This window comes from Odocoileus virginianus, chromosome 19 (genome assembly GCF_023699985.2).
Source record: "Odocoileus virginianus isolate 20LAN1187 ecotype Illinois chromosome 19, Ovbor_1.2, whole genome shotgun sequence".
In the NCBI taxonomy this organism is placed as follows: domain Eukaryota; kingdom Metazoa; phylum Chordata; class Mammalia; order Artiodactyla; family Cervidae; genus Odocoileus; species Odocoileus virginianus.
The window spans coordinates 13,292,688-13,307,088 of NC_069692.1; the positions used below are offsets into that span (position 1 = coordinate 13,292,688).

Below are 14,401 nucleotides of genomic sequence, written 5' to 3' on the forward strand. Positions count from 1 at the left end.
TAAGAGGAAATCTGTCACTACTTTCACCTTTTCCCCTTCTGTTTGCCATGCAGTAATGGGGTGGGATGCCATGATTTTTTTTTTTTTTAATTTTGAATACATATAGGTAGTAATTCTTTTTTTTTTTTTCTGGTCAGGTGGAACTTTATTTTATTTTTTTCCATTTATTTTTATTAGTTGGAGGCTAACTACTTTACAATATTGTAGTGGTTTTTGTCATACATAGACATGAATTAGCCATGGATTTACATGTATTCCCCATCCTGATCCCCCCTCCCACCTCCCTCTCTACCTAATCCCTCTGGGTCTTCCCAGTGCACCAGGCCCGAGCACTTGTCTCATGCATCCAACCTGGGCTGGTGATCTGTTTCACCCTAGATAATATACATGTTTCGATGCTGTTCTCTCGAAACATCCCACCCTCGCCTTCTCCCACAGAGTCCAAAAGTCTGTTCTGTACATCTGTGTCTCTTTTTCTGTTTTGCATATAGGGTTATCGTTACCATCTTTCTAAATTCCATATATATGCGTTAGTATACTGTAATGGTCTTTATCTTTCTGGCTTACTTCACTCTGTATAATGGGCTCCAGTTTCATCCATCTCATTAGAACTGATTCCAATGAAATCTTTTTAACGGCTGAGTAATATTCCATGGTGTATATGTACCACAGCTTCCTTATCCATTCGTCTGCTGATGGGCATCGAGGTTCATCCATGTCCTGGCTATTATAAATAGTGTTGAGATGAACATTGGGGTGCACGTGTCTCTTTCGGATCTGGTTTCCTCAGTGTGTATGCCCAGAAGTGGGATTGTTGGGTCATATGGCAGTTCTATTTCCAGTTTTTTAAGAAATCTCCACACTGTTCTCCATAGTGGCTGCACTTAAGCCAGCTCTTTCATTCTCCTTCACTCTCATCAAGAGGCTCTTTAGTTCCTCTTAACTTTTTGTCATTAGAGTGCTATCATCTGCATATCTGAGGTTGTTGATGTTTCTCCTGCCTATCTTGATTCTGGGTTGTAATTCATCCAGCCCTGATGCCATCAAGGTGTATATTATGTCAGGAAATCTGGAAGACCCAGCAGTGGCCACAGGACTGGACTAAGTCAATCCTCATCCCAATTCCCAAGAGCGGTAATACTGAAGAATGTGCTAACCATCAGGCAATCACCCTCAGCTCCCGTGCAAGAAACGTCATGCTTAAAATCTTGCATGCTAGGCTTCAGCATTATGCAAACCGAGAAGTTCAGATGTCCAAGCTGGGTTTAGAACAGGAAGAGGAACTGGAGACCAAACTGCCAACATTTTCTGGATTATAGAGAAAGCAAGGGAATTTCAGAAAAAACGATCTATCTCTGTTTCATTGACTATGCTAAAGCCTTTGACTGTGTGGACCATGATCAAAGAAATAGCCCCATGAATTCCAAAATTATTTGATATCACATAAAATAAAAATTAATACACATATTTGAGATGAAGCATAATCAGATACATTTCAATTGCACATAGATGAAGAAAATGTACAAACATAAATTTCAGTTATGAACTGATGAAAGTGCTTATCTCTATTTTTATATTGAGTTGTTTCATATTGTGATGCAAAATGACAAATATAGAAATCATAAAAGCTTACATTTTCAGGGGAAAGGAAAAGAAATTTCATTGTTAATATCTTAATATCCAGAATACAGAGAGACTATGGATATTTCTTAACTGCAGCAGTACTGTGTTGTTAATTACAGCTTGTCACTAATTTTGCATTTTCCTGCTAAACCCAGATCCTTCTTTGACCAGAATTTCTGTCATCTATGATTCCATTCAAGTTCATTTAACTGAAATTCTTTTTATCATCTTTAGGCAAACTGAAAATCCTTGATTTCATTTTATGGCAAATTCTCTATTTTCATGAATCAACTTTTGAGTTTCAACATGGCATCACAGCCACGAGATTCCACTAATTTGATACACAGAAATGGTTTATTATATAGAAATTACATAGAAATAGGTAACTAGTACAGAAATTGAGTGATACTATAACACAAACCTAAAATACATAGTATTAACTTTGAGATAAGGTGGCAGATGGAGGCCAGAAGGACAGTGAGAAGACTATCAGGGAAAACAGGAAAAATAGTAAAGAAATGGTTTTTGAGGACTGGAGAAAAGAAGACTCAGAATAATTATTGTGGGAACAATAAGGCTAAATACCACCTGCAGTAACTTTGAAGATAGAAAATATACCTACAAACTTGTGGATCTGGCTAATGGGATTTCCAAGCAAACAGTTGACAGTATTATTTGTCATCTTTTAGTTACACATAACATGATATTATGAGAGATAAGCTAAAGGAACAGTCCCGTTTTCAAGTTCAATTTAGAGGGTACATTGTTAACAGAAGACTTGCTAGAAGCATCTTAGATTTTCCAAGTAAAAACATTGTCTCAAGAAAAATAACAAGTTCAGAATGGTGTCTGCAAGTCAAGATCAAATCAAAGAGGCAGTGCTAAGACATGCTATTAAGATTTCAGAAAGATTTAAGAGATCCTCTCAATTATACGAAAGTTTAACAATCTTAAAGGCATGCCATGGCATCCTAACTCTTATGGAACACTGGAGACAGTGTCCTATCTTGAAAAGATTTGTGCATATGGAATTTAAGAAGATGAGTTTAATTTAGTACACAGAAATCTCACAAAAAATTTTGAGAGCTGTAGCAATTTAAAAGTGGTAGTTCAACCAATAAGTTATATTACCACACTCTATTTCAAATTGCCTATCAGGCTCTTACTAGTCTACAGCTCAGTATTATTTTCAAATGATAATAAACGAAATTTTTTTTTAAACAAGGTAAGCTTTTAAATAGCAATCATTGTGCCAAGGTCATTTTATATCGAGTTGGTCAAACAGATGTCACAGAAAAACCCAATGAACTTTTTGGCCAACCCAATATAATATCCCACTCACTCCTCAAAACAAAGAAGCAAAAAACTTTTAAGCCATTCAAAAAGTTTGATCTACACCTATATTTTTATTCCAGGAACTTTATCACAAGTGGAGGTGACATACTTATATGGTGATACTCAGAGTAATACTATTTATTAGAATAAAATCATGGAGGAGCCTCAAAGTCTAATGGAAGAGGAATGGTAAATTGAGACTCTTTCACATAATGGCATGTAACAATTAAATTAAAGCATGTGACTGACTATTTTGGGGGGCTCCAAAATCACTGCAGATGGTGATTACAGCCATGAAATTAAAAGACGCTTACTCCTTGGAAGGAAAGTTATAACCAACCCAGACAGCATATTAAAAAGCAGAGACATTACTTTGTCAACAAAGGTCTGTCTAGTCAAGGCTATGGTTTTTCCAGGGGTCATGCATGGATGTGAGAGTTGGACTATAAAGAAAGCTGAGCGCCAAAGAATTGATGCTTTTGAACTATGGTGTTGGAGAAGACTCTTGAGAGTCCCTTGGACTGCAAGGAGATCCAACCAGTCCATCCTAAAGGAGGTCAGTCCTAAGTGTTCATTGGAAGGACTGATGCTGAAGCTGAAACTCCAATACAGTGGCCACCTGATGCGAAGGGCTGACTCATTGGAAAAGACCCTGATGCTGGGAAAGATTGACGGCAGGAGGAGGAGGAGACGACAGAGGATGAGATGGTTGGATGGCATCACTGACTCAATGGACATGCTGCTACTGTTGCTGCTAAGTCGCTTTCAGTCGTGTCCGACTCTGTACAACCCCCTAGATGGCAGCCCGCCAGGCTCCGTCATCCCTGGGATTCTTCAGGCAAGAACACTGGAGTGGGTTGCCATTTCCTCTCCAATGCATGAAAGGAAAAGTGAGATTGAAGTCACTCAGTCATGTCCGACTCTTAGCGATCCCATGGACTGAAGCCTATCAGGCTTCTCCGTCCATGGGATTTTCCAGGCGAGAGTACTGGAGTGGGGTGCCATTGCCTTCTCCACAGTGGACATGGGTTTGAGTGGACTCCGGGAGTTGGTGATGGACAGGGAGGCCTGGTGTGCTGTGGTTCATGGGGTCGCAAAGAGTCAGAAACGACTGAGCAACTGAACTGAACTGAGTCAATATAATCATTACCTTCATTGTTAGCATAAGAAACTAAGGATTGGTTAGGTTATATTGTCCAAAGTCACACAGAATTTGGTAGGTGAAAGAGTTCAACCCTGGAATTATGACTACAGAAAACCCACTCTCATGCACTGTACCACCTCCCTTATATTGGATCAAATTACAATTTATACAAGAAAGTGAACACTACTATATCTTATGCATTGCAGAACACATCCTACTTGTAATCTTGTAAAAAGTATTACAAGATTTACATGGAAGCATACCCCTAGAGTGGACATGTGCTCAACTGGGTGTGTTCCCAGAGAAGACTATGGGGCTCCCAACTCAGCCTTAGCCAGACAGTGGACCCCTTTGTCCCAGCTGCCACCATATTGCCTGTTTCAGTACCCATGAGCTTTATCTGGTTCCAGATGCCAGAGAGAACAACAGGTCATAGGAGTGCATCTTTTATGTGAACGAAGCTTCATAAGACCCAAGAAGGCTTGCTGGTTTGCACTGAATAAGGCAGATCTTTAGCTACACTGTCTCAAATAAATGCCTTTATCAAAAACTTGCTTTACAATTTTAAATAGATACTATACATTTTTTGCTTTGTCAAAAAAACAGAAGCGGCAGAAAAAAAAATGGTGGCAATAAAAAAATCTACATTAATGAAGAGCTATAGCTGAGATCTGAGACACACACAAAAGTAAAAAATCCTGTTATGGTTCCCATAGCAACTACAACACAGTTGGGTTTCACTTTTATGTTAAGTAAGTTTAACTTGAGTGAGAATGCAAAATACTTCCTCCGAGCCAAATAAAGAATTGTGAAAGACACAGAGTGGTCCAGACTGTTCTGGCTTTCAAGTATGTCAAATATTCACCCTAATATGTACTGACATTTTTACATTAATACTATATGTTCATTTGTATTGATTTTAAACTACCTTTATTCAGTTAACAAATATACTTATTTAAAATGGGAAAAAGTTCCATTAGAATCTGTTAAATTGGAAAACATGACTTTATAATTTTTTGCATAGCATTTCTATTGTCCTTGTAATTACAAAAGAATATTTGCTGAAAGTACCATTTATTGGTACTCACCGCCAAGTGCTTTAAATTTGACAGTTTTTTAATTACTGTAGCTATAACATGAAAGTATATAAACAAGTACATGGTACTTTAAAGAGAGAGTTTACAAATAATTTTCAAGACATATATAGTTTGCATATTTTTTCTCTATTTCAATAAAATTTTTAGAAAACAGGAAGGGTACTTACTCCTGTTATGTAACGAGGTCTATATTGAATGGTTCCAAATAAACCAAGAATGACGATAATAATATGTACAAAATTTGCCAGGATAGGTGCCCACTGATATCCAAGGAAGTCAAATATTTGCCTCTCCAGCACACAAACCTAGAAGAGCAAAATAGGATATATAGATAAGCACAGTGATGAGAGGAAAAAGGATCACATTGACATGATAATTAGCAACTATAACTGTGTTACCATATCTGGCATTTGTCTTTAACAGTGAGAATGACATTTTGGGGTATATTTCAGAGGAAGACTATGGGAGCTATGGATCCCGAGACAGCTGCAATCCTTTCAGGGATGATCCTGTGGCGGCATCAAATAGTATTCGCAGGATGTCATCTGTGCAGTCACAAGATAAATTATATTGTCATATGCACTGTCAAACACTTGAAGTCATCAACCAGCAAGCTTGGGGAATGACGTCCACATGAAGGGTTTGTTGTTAGAATCTGCTCAGATGTCATCGTATAAGTTGGGAATAGAACAAACGGGGTTGATGGAGAGGAAAAAGAACTCTTCAGCAAGTCAAGAGACCAGACTTTGGATGTTGATCTGTCACTAGACAGCTGTAGTGCCCCAGGAAGTCATTTCTTTTCTCTGGGGTCTGATTCCTTATTTGTAAAATGTAAGACTTTGACGAATGTCTAGGGTCCTTCTAACCTTAACAGGATTAGATTATAAATCAAATGTGACTTTTTTTTTTTTATCATATCCAGTTATCTACAGTAACCAGGAAAAAAGGAGGGCCCTAAAAGAAACTTCAAACAATGGACAACAAAAATAAAGCATCACTGTTTAAAAACAAGAAACAAGGCATTTCAAATTCTTCTATATTCATCTGTGCTTAGAAATTTACAATTAAGTCATATGTAAAAATCTAAACAGTGGGAGGAAAAAAGCAAAACCAATCAACCAACCGACTCACCGAAAAAAAGACCCCTGAGACTGACCAGTAGTCCAGAAGTGCCGTTTTATACCAAAAAATGAAACTTGAATAGCTAGCAGTTCTCTCATCAGATCAAACAAAGCAAAGGGAACAGAGTGAATTAAACTCAGCTGTATGTTTCCTGCCTGCCCTCAGGTGGAATGACAACAAACTAAAACATTGTAAACAAACCTGATGTTAAGCACAGGCATTCAACAATTGGTTTTCAGCTAGCATTTAGAGGAAAATGATTTTAAAACCCCTAAGTCACTAACTATACTTTATCACTCTGCTTTAATACTTCTTGTCAAAAGGACACCCTAACTCTTCAAACAGACAATTTGCTTTTAAATTAAATACCTGTAGCCTAGTTTGAAGGCTTCTAGAATGATCATTATTCCCACTGCACTCCTTTAACTGACAGCACATTTTCTTATCAGGCATTGAAGGAGAAAATAAACTCATGACAACTGTTGGCATAACACCTCTATTTCCTAAGACACACCAGGTACCATGTTATACTGTAACAGTAATAGCCCAGCCTAATAAAATCTGAGGTTTCACTTAGTCTCGGCAGTGAATTTTGAAAAAAAAAAAGAGAGAGAGAGAATCTCGAATCTATATTCTATCCTACATATTCTAAATACAAAATACCTACCAGAGTCCCAGCAGTGGAATATGATATTCTGATTGATTAACAGTCTGTCATGGAATATGCACATAACCCAAGCCTCATAAACTCTGAAATGTCTCCTGATGAAACACTCCTTCAACTGTTTCCATGCAGTCAACACTTCTTATGAAGAGGCCCATTTGTGATGTTAAGCAGTATTACATGTGCCTTGTTGGAATCCATCAATGTTACCAAAAGATAAGTGGATGTTCTCAGCATTGCTAATCGTCTATATAAAAGCTCCTTCTAACACAGAACTCTCTTATCCTTATCCTATGAATAAACAGTAAGTAGAAATGTGAAACAGCAGCAAGAAGCATTTAAACTCTATAAATTTTGAGCATCATAACTGTGGGGACACAGCAGGGAAAAAGTATAGAGGATGAAGCACATCATTCAAACAGTGGGAAATCTCTCAATAAATGCTCCAATTATGGAACAAAAGAGCAAGCACCGTCGTTAATTATAAAAAATATATAGATGATAATATACTCACTAAGACTGCAAAGCTAAAATGAAGTTGCATCAACATTTATCAGCCTTTTTTTATGACACAACTAATAGTTCCATCAAACATTACTTACGAGGTTATGCAGACTGAACAAGCTAATGTGCAGTTTTTCACTTATAGCATTTCTGCTATTATAGTATTTCACTTATATAGTATTTCTCCTCTTTTTGATAGGGTTTTTAGTCATCATAAGAAGCTCTATCACAGGTTCTATTTAGAGCAAGGGCCAAAGAATTGAAGATTTCAGCACATGCAAAGGGAATAACAATTTATAAAGTGGGTACAGTCTTTCCTAAGAATTCTTTCCAAAAGGAAGTATATTAACTATGAAATTACAGGGAAATTGTGGCACTAGAGGGAAGAGAATATTTTCTTTTTTAATTTTTTAAAATTTAAGTGTACTTGATTTATAATGTTGCATTAACTTCAGGGGTACAGCATAGTGATTCAGTTATGCACACACACGCACAAAAATATATATATTCTTTTTCATATTATTTTCCTGTATAGGTTATTACGAAATCATGAGAATAATTCCCTGTGCTATACAATAAGTCCTTGCTGATTATCTATTTTATATTTATTAGTGTGTATGTTCATATTAACCTCCTAAATTATTCCCTCATCCTCTTTGATAACCTAAATTTGTTTTCTATGTCTGTGAGTCTTTTTCTGTTTTGTAAATAAGTTCATCTGTATCTCTCTCTCATTTTTTTAATTTTAGATTTCACACATAAGCAATATCATATCTTTGTCCGACTTACTTAGTATGATAATTTCTAGGTCCATCTATGTTGCTACAAATAGCAATATTTCATGTTCCAAAGAACAGCAAGGTGAGATAAGAAAGCCTTCCTCAGTGATCAGTGCAAAAAATAGAGGAAAACAATAGAATGGGAAAGACTAGAGATCTCTTCATGGAGAAGGAAATGGCAACCCACTCCAGTATTCTTGCCTGGAGAATCCCATGGACGGAGGAGCCTGGTGGCCTCCAGTCCACAGGGTCGCAAAGAGTCAGACACGACTGAGCGACTTCACTTTCACTTTCACTTTCAGAGATCTCTTCAAGAAGATTAGAGATACCAAAGGAACATTTCATGCAAAGACGAGTGCAACAAAGGACAGAAATGGTATGAACCTAACAGAAGCAGAAGATATTAAGGAGAGGTGACAAGAATATGCAGAAGAACTATACAAAAAAAGATCTTCATGACCCAGATAATCACGATGGTGTGATCACTCACCTAGAACCAGACATCCTGGAATGTGAAGTCAAGTAGCCCTTAGGAAGCATCACTATGAACAAAGCTAGTGGAGGTGATGGAATTCCAGCTGAGCTATTTCAAATGCTAAAAGATGATGCTGTGAAAGTGCTGCACTCAATATGCCAACAAATTTGGAAAACTCAGCAGTGGCCACAGGACTGGAAAAGGTCAGTTTTCATCCCAATCCCAAAGAAAGGCAATGCCGAAGAATGCTCAAACTACCACACAATTGCACTCACCTCACACACTAGCAAAGTAATGCTCAAAATTCTCCAAGCCAGGCTTCAACAGTACATGAACCATGAACTTCCAGATGTTCAAGCTGTTTTTAGAAAAGGCAGAGGAACCAGAGATCAAATTGCCAACATCTATTGGATCATTGAAAGAACAACTGAGTTCCAGAAAAATATCTACTTTTGCTTTATTGACTATGCCAAAGCCTTTGACAGTGTGGATCACAACAGAGTATGGAAAATTCTTCAAGATACGGGATTATCAGAAGGCCTGACCAGCCTCTTGAGAAATCTGTATGCAGGTCAAGAAGCAACAGTTAGAACTGGACATGGAACAAGAGATTGGTTCCAAATCAGGAAAGGAGTGTGCCAAGGCTGCATATTGTCACCCTGCTCATTTGACTTATATGCAGAGTACATCATGCAAAATGCTGGGCTGGATGAAGCACAAGCTGGAATCAACACTGCCAGGAGAAATGTCAGTAACCTCAGATATGCAGATTAACCACCCTTACGGCAGAAAGCGAAGAAGAACTAAAGAGCCTCTTGATGAAGTGAAAGAGGAGAGTGATAAAGTTGACTTAAAACTCAACATTCAGAAAACTAAGATCTTGGCATTCATTCCCATTACTTCATGGCAAATAGATGGAAAACAATGGAAAACAGTGAGAGACTTTTTTTGGGGTGCGGGGGCAAAATCACTGTAGATGGTGACTGCAGCCATGAAATTAAAAGATACTTGCTCCTTGGAAGAAAAGCTATGACCAGTCTAGACAGCATATTGAAAAGCAGAGACATTACTTTACCAATAAAGGTCCATCTAGTCAAAGCTATGGTTTTTCCAGTAGTCATGAATGGATGTGAGATTTGGACTATAAAGAAACCTGAGTCCCGAAGAATTGATACTTTTGAACTGTGGTGCTGGAGAAAATTCTTGAGAGTCCCTTGGACTGCAAGGAGATCAAGCCAGTCTATCCCTAAGGAAATCAGTCCTGAATATTCATTGGAAGGACTGATGCTGAATCTGAAATTCCAGTACTTTGGCCACCAGCTGCGAAAAACTGACTCATTGGGAAAGACCCTGATGCTGGGAAAGACTGAAGGTGGGGGAAGAAGGGGACGACAGAGGATGATATGGCTGGATGGCATCACTGATGCAATGGACATGAGTTTGAGTAAACTCCAGGAGCTGGTGATAGACAGGGATGCCTTGGCATCCTGCAGTCCATGGGGTCGCAAAGAGTCATACATGACTGAGTGACTGAACTGACTGACTGCTGACTGAAATTGTCTCCTTCAATGCATGCTTTCAATGTTACTCCTTGCTCGTTCCCTGGACTCTCCTACTTTATACTCTCCGAACACCTGACATACAAATATATGCATATAGTCTTGATTAACATTATTGCTGTGTGTGTGTGTGTGTGTGACATTTTCAACTAAAAAACATTTTAGGGAATAAATCTCTTTCATGTTTGCCTTGTAGTGGTGGTGGTTTAGTTGCTAAGTCATCTCCAGCTCTTGGAACCCCATGGACTGTAACCTGCTAGGCTCCTCTGTCTTCTGTCCATGGGATTTCCCAGGGCAAGAATACTGGAGTGGGTTGTCGTATCCTATGTCTATTGCGCTGTATATAAATTCTGGTTTTTGGTCATTTGGCTTCTGCACAATAGCCCATTATAAATGCACAACTTTTTTCTTTCCACAAAGAATGCAAATACTATTTTTGAGGCTTTTTAAAAGCATAAGTTGGGGCTATTCTTTATCAACTATTAAAACTATTATCTCTGCATCTGAGATCATCACTGTCTTCTTTTCCTTTAGATCATCAATGTGATTGATTGTATTGACAAGTTTTCTCAGGTTCCATTAACATTTTTTCCCTGGGAAAATCTTTATTGAAATGGAATACTATTTTATCACATTTTCAGTTTGTTTTAAATACAAACTTACTTAGAGTTTTGTATTTATAAACTGATGGATAATTCAATTTTCTTTTTCTCTCATTCTCTGACTTTGTTATGAAGATTGCACTGACCTTGAAACCTAGGTAAGGCTCAACATTTATTTAGACACTTAACAAACTTTGAAGAAACCAATCAATTCTATGTTTTATTCCCAAAAGCAACCTGTGTCAACTTAGGGGAAAATGGTAAAGTTCATAGATTTTCCTAAATTTTTAGGTTGGTGCTAGCATACAGGCATATATCTTCTGTGTGCACATACATTCTTTTCTATCATTTTATTTACATAAATGGGATTGCAATGTAAATATGACCTTTCACTTGCACTTCCTACTTAGTAACATGTTGTAGAGGTTTCTTTACATCAACACATTCTGTGTTCATAGCTCTACCTCATTTTACCCTTGTTTAGACATTCCATTTTCATAGTCTTTTAAATTCTGTTGGACTTTAACATACACAGGTTGTATTAAACAGCTTTGTATATGTGTGTTGATACATCCACAGATATAAAATTGGAAATGGTGGGTCAAATTCTAGTTGTATAATTTCAAATACTGTAACAACTGTTACTCTTTGGCATGTTTGTATGTACTAATACATAGACATGAAAAATACTTTTCTCTTCTGCATGATTTTAAATGTGAATTCTAATAGTATTGTTAGTTTAGTCAAGTATGCTTATGCTGAAAAGTTTTCAAAAACCTTTCTGATAATACCTTTAAGTAAAATTTATATTATTTTCAATGGCAATAAATGTTCATAAAAAGTACCGGTGTGATGTCTTCCTGATAAATAAACTGACTTTTCAAGCTGGAAGAGACTCATTCCATACTCGTCAATTTATGTCTGAGAAAATTGGGTTCCATTATGTTAATAGTTTGTTAAACTAAGTTTGACCTCTTAATAGGAGAATATTCAGTCTGAAACAAATATGCTTCAGTGTTTGCAAGGCAAGTGGAAAATGTTTCTGTTTCTTTGCTGGATATTTCCATTTAATTTTTTATGAAGAAACTGATGGGTACATGAAAATATATATATTTTTTAACACTTAAATTGTACACTTAGGGTTAGCTGTTTTCAATTGGTGGGGTGTGGAACTAGTTTCTTTAAGATGCATTTTGCTAAAGACAACAATGATTTCTTAATAAATTTTTCTCCCAAATATTGATATTATTTTCTTATGTTTGTAAATTTTAATTTCAGCTACACAAATAATATAAAATAAAACCTATTTATGACCTTTGATATAAAAATAGGCTTTTTTTTCCTATTGCATTAGAACATGAGCTCCTCCATTAGGGGAAAAAATGGTGTTAAAGGTTAGAAACAACCATAAATTTCTACAGCAAAATTATAAACTGAAATTGAATTGAAATTGCACTTATATACGAGTATCCTTTTCTCCTCTTTGTATGTCTCTGCTTTCAGTGTCTCTACTCTCCTTAAGGAACCTGAGATTTCAGATCATCTCAACTCTCAAATCTCTGAGTAAAATAAATAAGGTAACACAGATGTTAGGCAAATAGAGTGCTTCCAATGAAAGTTCATCTGCAATGTCAAAGAAATTACAAAGTCGGCCAAACGTTGGTTAGCATACAAATTGTGGAAATTCAGGACTCAATAAAGAAATCATTTGTATTTTAGTTTTTTTCAGGAAAGGATAACTTGTAAAATTTGCTTTGTTTTAGCATGAAAAGTAGGAAACAGGGGAGAAAATCAAGATGAACACTGAAATAGGCTTTAACAGTTCCCAGAATGGGTTCAAAGTTCCTATTTCATCCATAAGGACCACGGGAGCTTAGATAAAATTTCAAGCAGACATAGAGTATAGCTAGCTATTTATCAGAATTTTGTTAACAGAATTGCTGCTAAATTTTCTTCCTGCATTCCAGTAGAGTACAGCCAATTTATTGCTCCCAGTTTTATCCACTATTTCCTGCTGCAGAGAGAGCATAAAACACCCCCAGAGGAAATGAGGAAACAGGCCTGGTGCTGTTTCCTTGATTCATATAGGAGTCTGGTCCTTCAGCAAGAAGTTCCTGGCCTGAGATCTTGCCTTGGACTTATGTTTCTCCTATGTCTGCCTCCCTGGTGCAGAATTTTCTGTGTCACTGCCGTCTGCTTATGTTGGTAAAACTGCTAATTCTGTCTGTGTTTATTCTGTCCCTTTCCTGCATCTTGTCATGCTAGATCTCATCCACAATCTGGTTACTTACCCTCCCCTGAAGTCTCCTACAATGAGCTGTAATTTTGAGCATCTTTCAGACTTGTCTCCTCCAGAATCAGACAAATTAGTTTCTCTTATTTTTTAAGCCGATTCCCAAGAAGGCTGTAAAGACTAGAGGTATTGGGTCTTTATAAGATTGTTGAGGTGGTGGATTCTTTGTGACATTGTATAAAAACATCAATATTATAAAGCAAAACTCTGTATAATTATGACTGATGATGCCCTCTCTCCATTTAAGGTTCTCTGTGTTCAAAATGGACAAGGTAAGTGAGAACATATGCGATCTTTTAAATGTTACGTACAGGTGATAGGAGAGACACATTTCTTTCATTTCAACAAGTGACCTGATTCATATACAAAATGAAGAGAATAAACTAAAAGTAGGATCTGCAATGATTACACATGTAAGATATAGACAAAAGCAAGCACACAGCTTTACTTGAAAAGTTTTAGGTCCTCTTAAGTAACTGAAATTAGTCAAGTGTGTGCAGGAATGTGTGTACATTTGTATGTGCAGGTAGGTGTTCATGTGTATTGGTGTGTACACTGGTGTTCACTAAAGGATGTAAAATGAAATTGAAAGATGTTTGATAAAAAAATGGTTCATAGTGATTATCCTAATTCACTTGAAACAAGGATTTTCTATCTCATTCCACCTAATCACCTTTCCTTAAAAGCAAGAAAAAAAAATTAAACCACAAATACAAATGCCAAAAACATCACCAAAAGACGTCTGGCCCCAGTGGCTCTGGTTATAATAGAAATCAATGTGTCATGGTGGTACAGAATTCAAGTTTTAGAATTAGAAAGTCAAGTTTGAACTCTAACTCACTGTGTTACCACAAGAAGTAACCTCATTGCTATGAATCTCAGTTTCTTCATCTATAGATTAAATGTTGTGTTAGTCGCCCAGTTGTGCCCGACTCTTTGCAACCCCATGGACTGCAGCCCACCAAGCTCTTCTGTCCATGAGATTTTTCAGGCAAGGATACTGGAGTGGGTTGCCCTTTCCTTCTCCAATCTATAGATTAGGGATATTGTACTACATAGCTCCTAAGATTTCCATGACGATTAAAGTAATAAAGTACATAGAATACTTATTAAAATGCCTAGGCTGTTTTCTAAAATAGCTGCTATGATTAGTATTTCAACAATACAAGTTTATATACTGGATTATAATACAAATGTTATTCCA

At 37.0% G+C, this 14,401-nt stretch overlaps 1 protein-coding gene across 3 annotated transcripts in view; it reads right to left on the reverse strand.

Moving 5' to 3' along the window:
* NKAIN2 (sodium/potassium transporting ATPase interacting 2) overlaps nt 1-14,401 on the reverse strand; it is a 1,117,882-nt gene that overhangs the window by 577,190 nt on the left and 526,291 nt on the right. For all 3 annotated transcript variants that reach the window (XR_011481884.1, XR_011481883.1, XM_070449853.1), the window contains one exon: nt 5,367-5,504. Coding sequence is in view for 1 of the 3 variants with exons in the window: in XM_070449853.1 (XP_070305954.1) it covers nt 5,367-5,504 (138 nt within the window). In the remaining 2 variants the exon portion in view is untranslated. The remainder of the gene's footprint in view (nt 1-5,366; nt 5,505-14,401) is intronic.